The 13,662-nt window shown below is 45.1% G+C and overlaps 1 protein-coding gene across 6 annotated transcripts in view; it reads right to left on the reverse strand.

Annotated features, from left to right (window-relative positions):
• Positions 1-299: 299 nt before the first annotated feature.
• LOC127585773 (hepatocyte cell adhesion molecule-like) overlaps positions 300-13,662 on the reverse strand; it is a 45,383-nt gene continuing 32,020 nt past the window's right edge. For all 6 annotated transcript variants that reach the window (XM_052043452.1, XM_052043454.1, XM_052043450.1 and 3 more), the window contains 4 exons: positions 13,542-13,628; positions 10,341-10,439; positions 9,300-9,346; positions 300-8,537 (listed from right to left, as the gene is read on the reverse strand). In XM_052043452.1, the coding sequence (XP_051899412.1) occupies positions 8,511-8,537; positions 9,300-9,346; positions 10,341-10,439; positions 13,542-13,628 (260 nt within the window). In that variant the 3' untranslated portion in view covers positions 300-8,510. The remainder of the gene's footprint in view (positions 8,538-9,299; positions 9,347-10,340; positions 10,440-13,541; positions 13,629-13,662) is intronic.

The following is a 13,662-nucleotide window of genomic DNA, read 5'->3' on the forward strand; positions in this document are numbered from 1 at the left end:
ATTGATAGGTATCTAATCAGTCAGGGTATCAAGGGATATGGGGAAAAGACTGGGAATTGGGGCTAGATGGGAGAATAGTTTAGCTCAGGGTGAGGTAGCAAAGCAGATTCGATGTGCCGAGAGGCCTACTTCTGCTCCTTTGTCTAGTGATCTTGTGAGAATCTGCACAGAGTTGGTGGGAATGCGGGAAGAATAAAAATGTGGTTTGATGTAGGATTAGTGCAAGTGGGTGGTTGAAGGTGTCACGAACCAGCAACAAAAGAAACACACTGAGCATGATTCAGTGTTAAAAACTATTTTATTAATCACTACTTATGATAATACGTAAAATAAAAGTAAAAACGTTAGTATGTTAGAATTCAAAAATGTTAAACTTTGAATGTTAACCCCAAAACTAAACTCTTTGTGTGTGTGTGACAAAGTCCAAAACTCCCAGTTCCTGAATGGTTCTTAAAGTTCAGTTCCGCAAGCCATAAGGTGAAACATGAGCAAGGGCTTCTTCAACAACCACCATTGTCTGAAGATAAGACGTAGACGTAGAGAAACATAGAGAGAGTACATACGAAATCCAAATGTTCCACGATGGAACCCCAGCGACACTTCAGTGTTTACTCGGTAGTGACTTCCTCACCCCCAAAAGCATCCGAATCGTGGTCGTCCACACACAAATACCTGTTTCCTTCTACAGGTCAGCAACAAAGTGAACTCCACCGGATTACTTCCAATTTCCATACATGGATTTCTGTGGCAGACACAGTTATTGTTTCTCATCCATCGATAGAGAACACTAGCAGTCTGGTGTCTCTCTCCTTTCTCTCTCTCTCCTCTCTCTCTCTTCTTCTGACTTCTTCAATAACGTCATTACGTCCTTTATCTTCTATTGACATAAGCACGCCCCACACACACATACACACACACTCTCTATCTTAAAGGGACTTTCACTGAGTCCGTAACAAAGGTCAAGTGGACCTGGTGAGTCAAGGCCTGTTTGTGTGCTGTATGTTTCTGTGACTCTATGACAAGAAAACAGGAGCAGTCTGCCCATCAGGCCAGCCCCACCATTCAACAAGATCGGGGTAGATCTTCCCTGAGCCTCATCTGAAACACATTTTCACAGGTACATGGACAGGAAAGGTATAGAAGGATACAGGCCAAACACAGGCAAATGGGAGTAGCTTAGCTGGGCACCTTGGCTGCCATGGACGAGTTGGGCCAAAGGGCCTGTTTCTGTGCTGTATTATTTCTGGGCCAGTTCCCTATTGCCCTCAGTTCCCCATTCCTTCAAATACTTATCCACCTCCTTTTTAAATACCCCCAGTGATCCGGCCTCCACAACCCTCTGGGGAAGAGAATTCCAGAGATTCACCACCCTCTGGGCAGAAGGAATTTCTGCGCACCTTGGTTTTAAGGGACTGCCCCTTATCTTGCAACTGTGTCCCCTCATTTGAAACTCTCCCATTAATAGAAACATCTCGACATCTACCCTATCAAGCCCCCTCAGGATCTTGTGTTTCAATAAGATCACCCCTCATTCACCTAAACTCCAAAGAGCACAGATCCACCATTAACCGCTCCTGATAGGACAACCCTTTCATCACAGGAATGAATCTCTTTAAGACTGCCTCCAACATCTATACAGTAAAACATTGATAATCTGGTATCCAACCATTTATAAATCCCCATGGTTCAGTATTAACTCACTGGAGTAATATTTCCCACACTCCTGTTCCAACTCACTGGGGCCCCCTCCTTCCTGTACTTTCTTCCAACTGACGGGTCTTGGATCCCGCACTACCTTCCCACTCATCTGGGCTCTGGTTCCCTAGCTCCCTTCTATCCACTGCCTTTCACACTCCCATTCAACTTCCCGGTGTCCCATTACCTCGCTTCCTTCAAACTTAACCAGGTTTACTGGGAAATTTATTATAATACTATGTAACATTCCAAAGTGAACTGAAATGTGTTGGTGTATTAATAATATCCAATAGTCCAGAAAATCTGCCGACCCTGTATGACCAAAGTCTCAAGGTTGCCGTATTATCAGAGTTTTATTGTACATCCTTTCTTAAATAAGGGGATTAAAGCTGTGCACAGTACTTCAGGTGAGGGCTCACTAACAACCTGTACAATTATATTTCCCCATTTCTAAACCCCAACCCTTTTGCAATGAAGGACAAAATGCTATTTGCCTTCCTAACCACTTGCTGCATCTGCTTGTTAACATTTTGTGATTCACACACAAGAACATCTGGTGAATAATAAATACAAAATATAATAAATACAAAATAATCAATAGTAAAGAACGGATCTGTGGGACACTCTGCTAGCTACATCCTTCCAGCCTCAAAAAGGCCCATTCTTCCAATTCTTATCTTCTACCTGGAGTCATTACCCAAACTTTAACAGTGCATTGAAAGCACACAATGCAAGACCAGAGTTGGGAAGACAGAAACCAACCATGGAAAATCCATTCCTATTTTCTGCCATCACTGAAATCACATTGACTGTTGTGCCAATGTCCCAGGAAGATCATTTTCCCAGCACTTGGTCCATAGCCCGTTACACTGTGGAAATTCAAGTGCTTGTCCAGGTATTTTTCAAATATTGTGAATGGACCTCCACCACCCACTTAGGAAGTGGATTTCAAACTGCATCCATCCTCTGGTCAAAAACAAAATTCCTCAGATCCTCTGTAACACTCTTAGCTGAAATCTGTGCCCTCTGGTTTTAGACATCTCTGTTATGGGGAAAAGCTCCTTACCATCTCGCCTATCTATGCCTCTCCTAATTTTGTATACCCACATCGGGCATACACCTCAGTCTCCTCTACTCCAAGGGAAAACAAACCCAACCTATCCAGTCTCTCCTCAGAAATGAAATATTCCAAAGCCATCTACAAATTCGCTGATGACAGCACTGTTGTTGGCAGAATCACAGATGGTGACAAGGCGGTGTACAGGAGTGAGATAGATCAGCTGGTTGAATGGTGTCGTAACAACAATCTTGCACTCAACGTCAACAAGACCAAGGGGAAGTCAGGCGAACATGCACCAGTCCTTGTTGAAGGGTCTGCAGTGGAAAGGGTGAGTAGCTTCAAGCTGGGTGTCAACATCTGGGCCCAGCACGTAGATACAACCAGTGTGCATCTCTACTTTCTTAGAAGTTTAAGGAAATTCAGCATGTCCTTGAAGACTTTGACAAACTTCCACATTTGTACAGTGAATGGTTGCCTGGTATGGAAATTCCCATGCACAGGAACACAAGGCTGCAGAGAGTGGTGGACTCAGCCAGCTCCATCATGAGCACAGCTCTCCACACCATTAAGGGCATCTACAAGAGACAATGTCTTAAAAAGTTGACATCCATTATCAGGGACCCCCACCATCCGGGCCATGCCCTCTTCTCGATGCTGCCATCAGGCAGGAGGTACAGGAGCCTGAAAACCCACACCTCAGGTTCTTGAACTGATCTGAAAAACCTAACACTACTTTGTACGATACTTTTTCTCTCCCTCTCTCAATCTTGCACTAGAGTTGTTGTTTATTTTTATTTTTGTGCATGTTTAAATTTTGTTTAATTTATGTTAATTAAAGTTTATGTTAACATGTTTGTCCTGTTTGTAATGTACTGTGCTGCTGCTGCAAAGAGCTAATTTTCATGGCATTTATACCCTATGTATCTATGCCTATGACAACAACAAACTTGAAATTTGAAATGTTCCATCCCTGGCAACATCCTGGTAAGTCTCCTCTACTTGGTATCCAAAGCAATCACATCCTTCCTATTGTGTGGCAAACAGAACTGCACACAATACTCCACCTGTGGACTACTCAAAGCTTTATGAAGTTGTGCCATCAGCTCCATGCTCTTGTATTCTGTGCCCTGGCAAATGAAGGCCAGTATCCCGCATATCTTCTTCACCACCTGATCGACCCAACTTTCCATGTGGGACCTTGTCAAATGCCTTACTGAAGTTCACATAGATATCAATCCCATTGCCCTCACTCTTCTTTAAAAAAAGTCAGACAGGATCTCCTACTAACAAAGCCATGCTGACTCCACCTGATGAAGCCCTTGCCTTTCCAAGCGTAGATTAATCCTGCCCCTCAGATTTTGTTTTCCAGTAACTTCCCTACACACTGACCTGAGTAACCCCTTCTTGAATATACCTACCACATTCGCTGTTCTCCAATCCTGTGGCACCTTCACACCTGTGGCCAGTGAAGGTTTGGAGATTTCTGTCACAGCTGCAGCAGCTTCCTCCCTTGCTTCTCATAGCAGCCCAAGATACATCTCATCAGGCCTTGGGAATTTATCCACCTTTATATCCACTAAGCCATCTAATGCATCTGCTTTTTTAATGTTGACGAATCTAGAATTTCCATCTCCGTCTTTGAAATCTGCAATTAAAGTATCTCCTTCATGAATACAAATGTGAAGTATTCATTTAAGACCTCGCCCATATCCTCTTGCTTTCACACAGATTGCCCCTTTGGTCCCTGACAGGCCCTACTCTTTGCCTGATTGCCCACTTGCTTTTAAAATGACTTGAGGTTTTCTTTAATCTTTCCCACTGGTGATACTTCATGATGTCTCTTTGTCCCTCCACTTCTTTTAAATAACCCCCCTCCACACACATTCTGTACTCCTGAAGGACCTTCACCATTTTCCGTGTTCTTTACCTGCTAAATGCTTCCTTCATTTTTTAAAAATTGAACCCTCATTAACCCTTGACATCCAGTGTTTTCTGGACTTGCCTTCCTTACCTTTCACGTTGGCCCCTACACTCTCATTATTTCACTTTTTAAAGACTCCCACATGTTGGATACAGGGTTTACCCACAAGTAGCTGCTCCCTGTCTACTTTTGAGGGATCCCAATTTATCAGATTGAAGTTGGCCTTCCCCCACTGTAGATCCTTAATTTCAGGACCACCTTTATCCCTTTCCTCCACTACCATGGAACCTATGGTCACTTTGTCCAAAATTCTCACCCATCTACACTGCAGCCACTTGCCCAGCTTCATTCCCTAAGATTAGGTCCAGTACTATCCCTTCTCTAGTAGGACTATCTACATACTGGCTCAAAAAAACTTCCCTGGATGCACTTTAAAAATTCCCTTTCCTCTAAGCCTTTCACACTAAGGTGTACAGGGTATCGGTGAGGTCTCACCTGGAGCACTGTGCACAGATTTGGTCTCCTTACCTAAAGGATGGAGTACCTTTGGAGGCCGTCCAAAAGCGATTCACTGGGCTAGTTACTGGAATAGGAGGGCTATCCTATCAAGAGGGGCTAAATGGGTTGGGTCTGTATTCTTTGGAGTTCAGAAGAATGAAGGGTGATACACAATATGCTAAGTGGCCATGACAGGGTAAATGTCCAGATGTTTTCACTCATGGGAGAATCTCAATGGGAGATAGTTTCGAGATAAGGAGCGGTCATTCAAAACCAAGGTAAGCAGAGACTTCTTCTTGCAGAAGACAGTGAATCTCAGGAATTCTCTGCTCCACAGAGTTGTGCAGACTAACGCATTTGAAGTATTTAAAGTGGAGGTAGATAATTTTTTCAAAGATTGGGGAATTGACAGCTACAGAAGCTGCTGCAAAGAAGGAGCCCAGGCCTGGGGCAGATCAGCCATGATCATACTGAATGGCTGGGCAGGCATGAAGGGTCACTTTGCTTGAGGTGGTCTACTCCTGCTCCTATTTTCTTTTGTTTTTGTGATCTTAGTTATTATTGGGGAAGTTGAAATTCCCTGCTGCTACATTGTTCTTACACAGGGAGTGTAAGAAAATGGAAACTGATGTCATGCTGCATTAATGTAAATGGAATGACATGTACACAGGCTGCAACATATGAATAGGGAGAGAGCTGGCAGGGGCCCAGAGGGACTTGCACAGGTTGGGGGAAAACATGACCTGCAGGGAATCTTTATCAGAAAAATGTCCTGCTGAAGGGTCTTGACCCAAAATGTCAACTATTTCCCTCCATTGATGCTGCTTGACCTGCTGAGTTCCTCCAGCATTTTGTGTACATTGCTCCAGATTCCATAGAACCATAGAACCATACAGCACAAAACAGGCCCTTCGGCCCACCATGTTGTGCCGTCCATCAGACCACCCTCACACTACCTAACCCCTTCCTCCCGCATATCCCTCTATCTCACGTTCCTCCATATGCCTATCCAACAAGCTCTTGAACCTGTTCAATGTATCTGCCTCCACCACCACCCCAGGCAGTGCATTCCATGCACCAACCACTCTCTGGGTGAAAAACCTCCCTCTGACATCTCCCCTGAACCTCCCACCCATAACCTTAAAGCCATGACCTCTCGTCTTGAGCATTGGTGCCCTGGGAAGGAGGCGCTGACTGTCTACTCTATCTATTCCTCTCAATATTTTATATACCTCTATCATGTCTCCTCTCATCCTCCTCCTTTCCAGTGAATAAAGCCCTAGCACCTTAAGCCTCTCCTCATATTCAATACTCTCCAATCCAGGCAGCATCCTGGTAAATCTCCTCTGCACCCTCTCCAATGCCTCCACATCCTTCCTATAATGAGGCGACCAGAACTGAACACAGTACTCTAAGTGTGGCCTAACTAGAGTTTTGTAAAGCTGCATCATCACCTCGCGGCTCTTAAGCTCAATCCCGCGATTTATGAAAGCCAACATCCCATTGGCCTTCTTAACTGCTCTTTCCACCTGTGAGGCAACTTTCAATGAACTGTGAATATGAACCCCCTGATCCCTCTGCTCCTCCACACTGCCAAGTACCTTGCCATTTACCCAGTACTCTGCCCTGGAGTTTGTCCTTCCAAAGTGTACCACCTCACACTTCTCCGGATTGAACTCCATCTGCCACTTGTCAGCCCAGCTCTGCATCCTATCAATATCCCTCTGTAAGCTCCAACAGCCCTCCACACTATCCACAACACTGCCTATCTTAGTATCGTCTGCAAACTTAATAACCCAGCCCTCCACCCCCTCATCTAAGTCATCTATAAATATCACAAAAAGTAGAGGTCCCAGAACTGATCCCTGCGGGACACCACTAGTCACTGCCTTCCAATCCGAGGGCACTCCTTCCACCACAACCCTCTGCTTTCTACATGCAAGCCAATTCCTAATCCACACAGCCAAGCTTCCTTGGATCCCTTGGCCTCTGACCAAGGGATCCAAGGAAGCCTACCATGAGGAACCTTATCAAATGCCTTACTAAAATCCATGTAAACCACATCCACCGAACTTCCCTCATCAATCTTCCTGGTCACCTCCTCAAAGAACTCTATCAGACTTGTGAGGCAAGATCTTCCTTTCACAAAGCCATGCTGGCTGTCCCTAATCAGTCCATGATCCTCAAGGTGTTCATAAATCCTATCCCTTAGAATCCTTTCTAACAGCTTACCCACCACAGACGTGAGACTCACCGGTCTATAATTCCCTGGCCTATCCCTATTACCTTTTTTGAACGACCACATTCGCAACCCTCCAATCCTCCGGCAGCACCCTCGTAGACAACGAGGACTCAAAGATCCTTACCAGCGGTTCAGCAATCTCCTCCCTAGCCTCTCAAAGCAGCCTGGGGAAAATCCCGTCAGGCCCCAGAGATTTATCTGTCTGAATATTATTTAACAACTTCAACACATCCTCTCTCTTGATATCAACAACCTCGAGAACATTACCCCTACCAGCACTCCCTTCCGCATCATCAAGACCCCTCTCCCTGGTGAATACCGAAGAGAAGTACTCATTCAGAACTTCTCCCACTTCCGCCGCCTCCAGGCAAATTCTCCCACCTTTGTCCTTAATCGGACCTACCTTCACCCTAACCATCCTCCTACCCTTCACGTACTTGAAAAAGCAGAATCTCTTGTTTGTCTGTTTACCTGCAGGAGAGGTTCTTCTTGTCTAAGGGAACCTTGGTGAATGTCTCTGGCCTCAGACAGCAGCAGGCAGCCACTTGTGAGTTCTAGCAGGCATCAGCCGCCGCGCATACTGGAATGATCATGAAGCTCAGAATCTCAGACACAACAATCCAAGCATTTGTGGGAGCTAAAATCTGAGGTCACGAATTTCAGTCAGGACCATCTTGGTGAAACACACACGATGTAGACATTGCGTGCCAGTGAGTTGTATGACCACAAGTCCCTGTAAATGTTGGGTGTACATGTTCCTGGGGAGAAAGTCTCTCTCCACCTATTCTCTCAGCACCTGGAGCGATGATTCTGGTGCTAATGAAAATTCTGCCAGATTGCCGAGGATTGAATTTCCTGCTGAGAGCTGAGAGAAGGAGAATTGCGTACTTTATTGTTCTTGCCCAGGGTAAGCCTATTTACAGCACCGCAGTAGAAAGATTTGGCAAGAAAGATTTCTCAGTCTCCAGTCTACAACAGGGTCATTGGGATGCAAGAATTTGTACTCTAAATGACATCAGAAGATGGTTGTTGCTGTGCCTGTTCTAATTGATCTGAAGAGATTTGGGTTCATCTTTGTGACCTGGTCTGATAGTTCACAAAGGCTGCGACTCTTCTATATTCTAAAATGAACAAAATGCAATTGTTACTTGTTGACAAATCTTCACATTCGAACATTGGAGACACAGACAACAGGGGCAGCAAATTGGATGGGCCAAATGATGCAAAGGGAGAAGACTGAAGCAGTCACACTGAATGTGGAAATGGAGGGCTCTGTGGAGGAGGGAAGGGTTAGATAGATCTTAGAGTAGGATGAAATGTCGGCAGAACATTGTGGGCCAAAGGGCCTGTACTGTGCTGTAATGATCACACTCTGCAGAACCAGATACAGCCTGGGAGAGAGTCAGAGTCTATAACTTACATGGGGCATGTGTCCATACAGGGAAGCAGTGAAACGGTAAGAGAAATCGTGCAGTACATTCAATCCAATCACATATCTTGCACTTAACAGAGGCAGAGACTCACTCTGGGCCGTGTGTGTCAATGTCTGAAAGACGGTGGCATTAGAAGTACAGCAGGAAGATTCCAGTGAGCGTGGACATGTGTGAGAGCAGCAGGGGCAAGAGACAATGAGTGAATTTACAATTGTACCAAACTGTTCTGTTTGTTCTTCATCAAGAGACAAACTTCACGTGGGTTTAACATCTGAACATTTTATTAACCAACCACAGACTGCTTGCTTTCTTTTTTACAGCCACCTGTTCCCCCACGTGACCCCTTGCATCGCCTACTGGGAATTGTAGTTCTTTATTATAATTACATAGTAACATACAAACTGTCCTCAGAACACTGAGAAACAACAGGAATTAATATTAACATAATACCTGTTCTACTTCACAAGGTGTGGCTTGGCTTGTTTCTTTCTTCCTCCCTATAAGGGATAATGATATGTGACTTCCAGATGTACAGAGTCATAGAGCACTACAGCACAGAAACAGCCCCTTTGGCCCACCTAGTCCATGCCGGCCTGGTTTTCTGCCTAGTCCCATCTATCTGCACCCAGACCAAAGCCCTCCATATCTCTCTCATCCAATAGAGTCATATACAATATGCAGTGTTGTCAGAGGTTATTCATGTCTCACTTCCAGCCTCTAAAAGGTTACAACCAACTCTCATTTGTCCTGCTGTGTTAACGTGTATCAGTCTGCTTTCCACAGTTAAGTCTGGACAATTTCTGGTGACTGGTTGGAGAAATGACACAGGCTCATCGAGCTCTTATATCCTCTCCAGATTTTAAAGACAAGTCCTGCTGCCCAGATATTTCTGAGGCTGAGCAGTGAGGCTAAGGATTGGGCGGTGATAGGGTGATGTGGGCAGACTGGAACAAGTTCCACCCACAAATCCTCCGGAAACCTCAGGCACCACACCCATTCCCCCCATGAGAGGCATTAAACCTATCAAAACAGCTGAATCAGAAATGATGTCTTTTTTTAAAAGACAACATTGAAAACCAAACTCAACGATGTAAAAAGGTTCCATAAAAACAGGAAACACTGATAACACTCAGCAGGTGAGGCAGTAGCAGTAGAGACTGAAACCGAGGTAATGCTTCAGATCAATAACCCTGCATCAGATGGTATCCAGTGGCAGGTGCAGTGGGAAATCACTGGAGCAGGAGTCTCAACACCTACTGGCAGCTCTATCGGAACTGACAATAGGACCCAGCACAGCACCCTAAAAGGGCCAGAGCTGTTCCCGAATGTCAGCAGCCAGTCAGGGACAGATGGGATAATGTGCTGGAGACTTACCCATCTGCCTTTCAGTAGTTGCAGTGATGGTGAGACCTGGGGAAGGTTTTCACTGTAACCCCAAATTTCTTAGAAAGTGATCAAACTGCTGAATGCTTTGATAATTTTGATACTTACCCCAATGGACCACAAAGTACAACAGCAAGGTCACTGCACACCAGATCATTGTTACGAAGAATACTCTCCAGGTTATAAAGCTGCTGTCACAACCTCGATCTGAAAATGTACAAAGTGAAGCCACTGACATGGAGTGTCCACACCAACTCACATCTCTAACACATGGTTTGATAGGACTGCAGGGTAGATGACATGGCTAAGGAGGCACACCATGTCTCATCCCAACCTCCCAAAGAGCACCCCCCTCCCAAAAATGACTGCCTCCCTTCGCACGCACCAAATACAGACTCTGCTTCCTCCCATTGCCCCCCAAGCACAGATCCTGCCTCCTCATCCCCCAAGCATGAACTCCACCTCCCTCCTCGCACGCCCCCACTATTCACCAACTCCACCTCTCACTCTACGTGGCCCCCTTAACTCCCCAGGTACAGACTCTGCCTTCCTCCTTACCTGCCAGGGAGGGGAGTAACGGGTCACTATTCACAATGGGAAAAAGGGGGGAGTAATGTTCCCTAAGGATCAATGCTGGGGCCACATTGGTTCTCAGTGTATATCAGCTACTTAGAATTTGGTATGAAAAACATGCTTCCTAAATTTGTGCATGATACTAACTTGGAGGGATCATCAGTACTGAGGAGACTGCAGCAAAGTAATGTACAGCAAACACAGACCAATTAAGGTTGCATGTCTTGGTGGAAAAAATGCAGAGGTCACATGTTACTTGGAAGATGCATGTCTAGGAATGTAAGAGCAGGAATGGGCCAAACACTAGAAGTTCTGGCACAGGTTAACAAGGCCATCAAAAAAAACCCAACACTAGGGGTTATTTCTTGCATGATAGAACTATTAGCCCTGAGGTCCTGCTTCTGACTTTACAGCTCAAGTGCTGATACTTTCAGCAGGACCTCTGCCCTGTTCTCACCTCTATTGTTTGTTCCAACACGGTGCAGGTCAATGGGACTTAATCCTCCCTTTTCAGCTGCTGTGAAACCCTCTTACTCTGGCACCAGGTAGGCAACACTTTCAAAGGTTCTCGCTCTTGGCTGCAGAGAATACTCTCTAACCATGAAGTCTATTCTGCTTCTGCTACTGCTGCTACTCTCCCACCCCTCCCCAAACCCCTGGGCAGCCTCTGGACCATGGAGTTTTGGTCTGCAATGTCAACTTCCACCCTGAAGTCTTTTTCTTTGCCTTATCAAGAAAAGCTTAGCTCACCAGATCAGATTAGTTTATTGTCATATACATCAGGGTACAATGAAATTCCTTGCTCACTAGAAGCTCACAGTGAGTACAGGCCCAGAGCCTTCAAACGCTCCAATGTGTTAACCTTTTCGACCCTGGAATCATTCTTGTAAATCTCCCTTGGACCCCCTCCAATGCCAGCACATCCTTCCTTAGACATGGGGCCCAAAACTGTTCACAATACTCCAAATGTGGTCTGACCAACATCTTATAAAGCCTCAGCATCACATCCTTGCTTTTATATTCTAGTCCTCTCAAAATGAATGCTAACATTGCATTTGCCTTCCTTACTACCGACTCAACCTGCAAGTTAACCTTTAGGGAATCCTGCACCAGGACTCCCAAGTCTCTTTGCACCTCCAATATCTGAATTCTCTCCCCATTTAGAAAGTAGTCTACGCCTTTATTCCTTCTGCCAAGGTGTATGACCACACACTTTTCTACGCTGTATTCCATCTGCCACTTCTTTGCCCATTCTCCCAACCTGTCCAAGTCCTTCTGCAGACTCCCTGCCCCTCCATCTATCTTTGTATCATCTGCAAACAAAGCTATCAATTCTATCCAGCTTATTAACATATAATGTGAAAAGCAGTGGACCCAACACTGACCCCTGCGGAACACCACTAGTCACCGGCAGCCAACCAGGAAAGGCCCCTTTATTCCCACTCTTTGCCTTCTGCCAGTCAGCCAATCCTCTATCCAGGCTAGTACCTTTCCTGTAATAACATGGACTCCTATCTTGTTTAGCAGCCTCATGTATGGCACCTTGTCAAAGTCCTTCTACTTGAACAACATCCACTGACTCTTTTGTCTATCCTGCTTGTTACTTCCTCAAAGAATTCCAACAGATTTGTCAGGCAAGATCTCCCCTTAAGGAAACCAAGCTGACTTCAGTCTATTTTATCATGTGCTTCCAAGTACCCTGAAGCCCCTTAATAATGGACTCTAAAATCTTGCCAACCACAGAAGTCAGGCTAACTGGCTTATAATTTCCTGTCTTTTGCTCCCATCTTCTTAAAGAGTGGAGTGACATTACCGATTTTCCAGTCCTCTGGAACCATTCCTGACTCTAGCGATTCTTGAACGGTCACAACTAATGCCTCCACAATCTCTTCAGCTACCTTTTTCAGAACCCTGGGGTGTAGTCCATCTGGTCCAGGTGACTTATCCACCTTCAGACCTTCCAGCTTCCCAAGCACCTTCTCCTTAGTAATAGCGACTACACTCACTTCTGCCTCCTGACTCTCTCGAATTTCTGGTATGTTGCTGATGCCTTCCACAGTGAAGACTGACGCAAAAGACTGACCCAAAACGTTGACCGCCTGCTTTTCTCCACAGATGCTGCCTGGCCTGCTGAGTTCCTCCAGCATCATCGTGTTTTTCATCGACGCAAAATACTTATTCAGTTCGTCCACCATTTCTTTGTTCCCCATTACTACTTCTCCGGCGGTCCGACGTCCGCTCTTGCCTTGCTCTAGCTCTATATATCTGGAAAAACTTTTGATATTCTTTTATATTATTAGCTCACTTACCTTCATATTTCATCTTTTCTCCCCTTATTGCTTTCTTAGTTGCCTTCTGTTGATTTTTAAAAGGTTCCCAATCCTCCAGCTTCCCACTAGTTTTTGCAATTTTGTATGCCCTCTCTTTTGCATTTATGCTGTCTTTGACTTCTTTTCTCAGCCACGGTTGCCTCATCCTCCCTTTAGAATGTTTCTTCTTCTTTGGGATGAAATGATCATGTGTCTTCCGGATTACTCCCCGAACTCCTGCCATTGCTGCTCTACCGTTATCCCTGCTAGGGTGCCCTTCCTATCAACTTTGGCCATCTCTCTCATGCCTCTGTAGTTACCTTTACTCAACTGTAATACCTGAGTCCTTGTGGGAGACAAAGGAAATATTGATTATCAGAAACTTGCAGCGTTATGAATAATAATGAAAGATAAGAGGGAAACTCACAGTTTGGATCACTCATTAACATTAAGAAAGTGATTGAGATGATGATCACAATGACATGCAGTCCAAATACAGTCCATTTCCAAATATCTGTCAAACACAGAAGGTGTGATGATTAGAGAGT

Source organism: Pristis pectinata, chromosome 34, assembly GCF_009764475.1.
Source record: "Pristis pectinata isolate sPriPec2 chromosome 34, sPriPec2.1.pri, whole genome shotgun sequence".
NCBI classification, from domain to species: domain Eukaryota; kingdom Metazoa; phylum Chordata; class Chondrichthyes; order Rhinopristiformes; family Pristidae; genus Pristis; species Pristis pectinata.